Raw genomic sequence first — 3,015 nt, 5'->3', positions numbered from 1 at the left:
TCCGACTTTGCCAATTGGTATACCTCCAGCCGCTTCCGCTCCTGGCTTGGGGCTGTTTCCATCCGTTCCCGGGTCTCAGCGAATCTGGGCCAGGAACTGGGGAGCCGGGTGGGAGCCCTCCCTCCTTCACCTTCCACACCCATCGACGCATCCAAGTGGCGCTGCTCTCCGTGTTGTCATTCACCACCCCGGATTCCTCGGGGGTCCTTCGTTGGTCCTGTTTTGACCTTTCCTATTCGTCCTCTGTGCTGCGGCCAAAGCAATCTTTTAAAAACGTGAAGGGATCGTGGAAGCCCCTTTGCCTTCCCGCTGCTCCGGCGGTGAAGGCCCAGTGCCTGAATGTAGCCACAGCTCTCCGGGCCCGTCATCACCGGCCTTCTGTCTGTCTCCAGGCTCCCTGCTGTTTGTCCTAGGGCCTAAAGGGCCACCCCCGACCCAGGTGCTTCCTCCTGCCCCTTCCCATTTCAGAACTCAAGGTGGCCTCCAGCCATTTCATGGAAGGGGGCGGTGGCTCTGCGTAGCGCTCGCTCCCTTTCTCAGTTCTGCCGTCTCCAGCTAATTCGTGCTTCCAGATCCCAGCTCAGGCGCCACTTGCTCGGGCCCCTGGGCCTCCACCAGAGTTTTCCATTGCTCGATACACTTGTTATTGGCATCTCTCCATTCGAGAAAGTCCAGTCTGTGAAGGTGGGCCAGGCCGTTCCGTTTGTCGGTGCTGGGCACACAGGGGGCGCTTAATCAGCGTGAAGAAAGACCACAACAGTCAGTGACCAAGGGCCTGGGGAACGTGGCTAAAGGCACAGCATCCCCGGGGGGCATGCTCACAGTCTCTGTCCCACAGAAAGACCTGGTTGAAGAGGAGGCAGAGGAGGCCGGGGTGACCCTGAAAAGCACCCAGACCACCCTCCAGGCGGGTCTGGCCGCAGACGCCTGGGCCGCCCCGATCGCCACCCAGATCTACAAGAAGCACCTGGACCCCAGGCCTGGGCCATGCCCACCCGAGCTGGGCCTGGCCCTGGGCCAGCTGGCTTGCTGCTGCCTGCACCGCCGGGCTAAGAGGAGACCCCCCATGACCCAGGTATCCTGGTGGGGAAGGGACAGGAAGCAATCGAGGTGCCCAGTGGCCATGGGGGACCGTGGCCTGCTGGAAACCCCGGATTCCTGCCTCTGCCCTGTAGTGAGCCAAAGACAGCACCTACCAAACATTGCTCACTTCGCCTTCGGTTCTGCCTGGGTTAGCTGGAGCCCCACTGAACCCCGCCTGGTACATAGAGAGGCAGGGCTGCTTTTGTGCCCCCTTCTGGATGTACTGTGCCCCTGCATCTACCTTTTTCCGTCCTCTCCTTGGCCCCCACCTCTGACAGTTGAGAATACAGAAGCCCCATGTGAGGGCAGCAAGGCAGTGAGATTCGTTTTCTAGAAGACAGAGAAGCCATTCTCAGTCCTTAGCTTTGGCGGCTGTGATCTCTCAGTGCTCCTTGTGGCAGATACAAAGGGACAAGGGACAGAGCTTTCCCACCTGTAGGCTGTGCCCGCTTAGCGGTCCCCACAGACGCAAGAGCAGCTGTGTGGGGCCTGGGGTGGCAGCCCAAGCCCCAAGGGAGGTCACAGATGACCTGGAGCAGCCTCGGGGTTTGATTGTCTTCCGTGAGGGATGTGAGTGACTGGTCGTTGTGGCCAAGCCTGGCCTACCCAGGGGCAGCGGACAGCCCCACCCGGGCCACTTGCCCTGAGCGCCCCTGTCTTTCCTCGCAGGTGTACGAGAGGCTGGAGAAGCTGCAGGCAGCAGTGGCAGGGCCGTTGCTGGAGCCAGAGGCTGCCAGCCATGGCCCCCCTTCCCCACAGGAGAACTCCTACATGTCCACCACCAGCAGTGCCCCAAGCAGTGCCAGCCCATGTCAGCCCCCGGCAGTGCCCTCAGGAGCCTTGGCCCAGGCTACAGAGCGGCTCCAGAAAGGCCCCAACCAGCCCGTGGAGAGTGACGAGAGCGTGTCCGGCCTGTCTGCTGCCCTCCATTCCTGGCACCTGACCGCGAGCTGCCCCCCGGGCACGACCCTGCCGGGCAGCCCTGGACGAGAGGCCGCCGTCTGGGCCCCAGCCTCCCTCAAGCAGGCCAGCTGTACTCAAGGGGGCACCACTCCAGAGTCGAGATCGGGCGGCAGCCTGGAGCTCCGGCCCACAGCTGTGGAAGGTAGCTGGGGACAGGTGCCCAGAATAGGGAGCAAGGGCCCTCTTTGGTGGCAGTCTCCATACTCCTCACGCCTGGCCTTCTGGGGCCTGCTGTTGAGCTCACTCTGTCCTTAGCGAGCTTCAGGCCTCTGTCTTGGAGCAAGCGGCCCACCTGCCCTTGGAAAGGGGCACAGAGGACAGCCCAGTGCTGCCTCATACCCCCAGGCCGTGCCCCACGGGTGGGTGAGAAGCTGGGAGCTCACTTCAGGAAAGCCGAGCACGGGAGGCTCTGTCTGGACCGGGCTCCTGGTGTAGCTGGGAGCCAGGGCCGTGGCACAGCCCCTTCCGGGCACTGCGCTCAGAGGGCCCCGGGGACTTCCGGGGCAGGGTGCCAGGCTGGGGGCCGGGAAGACTCATGTCAGCAAGGAATTCCCAGGTACGACTGCCCCCGAAGCTAAGAGGGTGCTCTCTCCACCGCAGAATCGCTCCTGGGCAGCTCTGCATCATCACGGCCCCCGCAGATTGTCATTAACCCGGCCCGACAGAAGATGGTGCAGAAGCTGGCCTTGTACGAGGACGGGGTCTTGGACAGCCTGCAGCTGCTGTCGTCAGGCTCCCTCCCAGGTACCCCACATGCGCTCTGCAGCTGGAAGGCCAGCCTCGAAGCATGTTTTCCGATCAGGCTCAGACACGGCCCCTGCTCCCCGAGGGTGTGGGACAGTGCGAGGGCAAGCCACCCGCCCCCTCTAACTGTGGCGGGCCCTTCCCCCGCCGCCCTTTGGAAGTTGGGTATTCTGGGCAAAGCCCTGTGCCGGCTCTCTCACCTCCTGACAACAGTACCCTTAACCT

The 3,015-nt window shown here is 63.0% G+C and overlaps 1 protein-coding gene across 1 annotated transcript in view; it reads left to right on the top strand.

Moving 5' to 3' along the window:
- IRAK1 (interleukin 1 receptor associated kinase 1) overlaps nucleotides 1–3,015 on the top strand; it is a 10,116-nt gene that overhangs the window by 5,762 nt on the left and 1,339 nt on the right. The window contains exons 11-13 of the mRNA XM_015592066.1: nucleotides 839–1,075; nucleotides 1,753–2,188; nucleotides 2,647–2,790. Of these exons, the coding sequence (XP_015447552.1) occupies nucleotides 839–1,075; nucleotides 1,753–2,188; nucleotides 2,647–2,790 (817 nt within the window). The remainder of the gene's footprint in view (nucleotides 1–838; nucleotides 1,076–1,752; nucleotides 2,189–2,646; nucleotides 2,791–3,015) is intronic.

This window comes from Pteropus alecto, unplaced genomic scaffold, assembly GCF_000325575.1.
Source record: "Pteropus alecto unplaced genomic scaffold, ASM32557v1 scaffold396, whole genome shotgun sequence".
In the NCBI taxonomy this organism is placed as follows: domain Eukaryota; kingdom Metazoa; phylum Chordata; class Mammalia; order Chiroptera; family Pteropodidae; genus Pteropus; species Pteropus alecto.
Note: the sequence above shows the minus strand (reverse complement) of the source record. Positions and strands in the feature narration are given on the sequence as shown.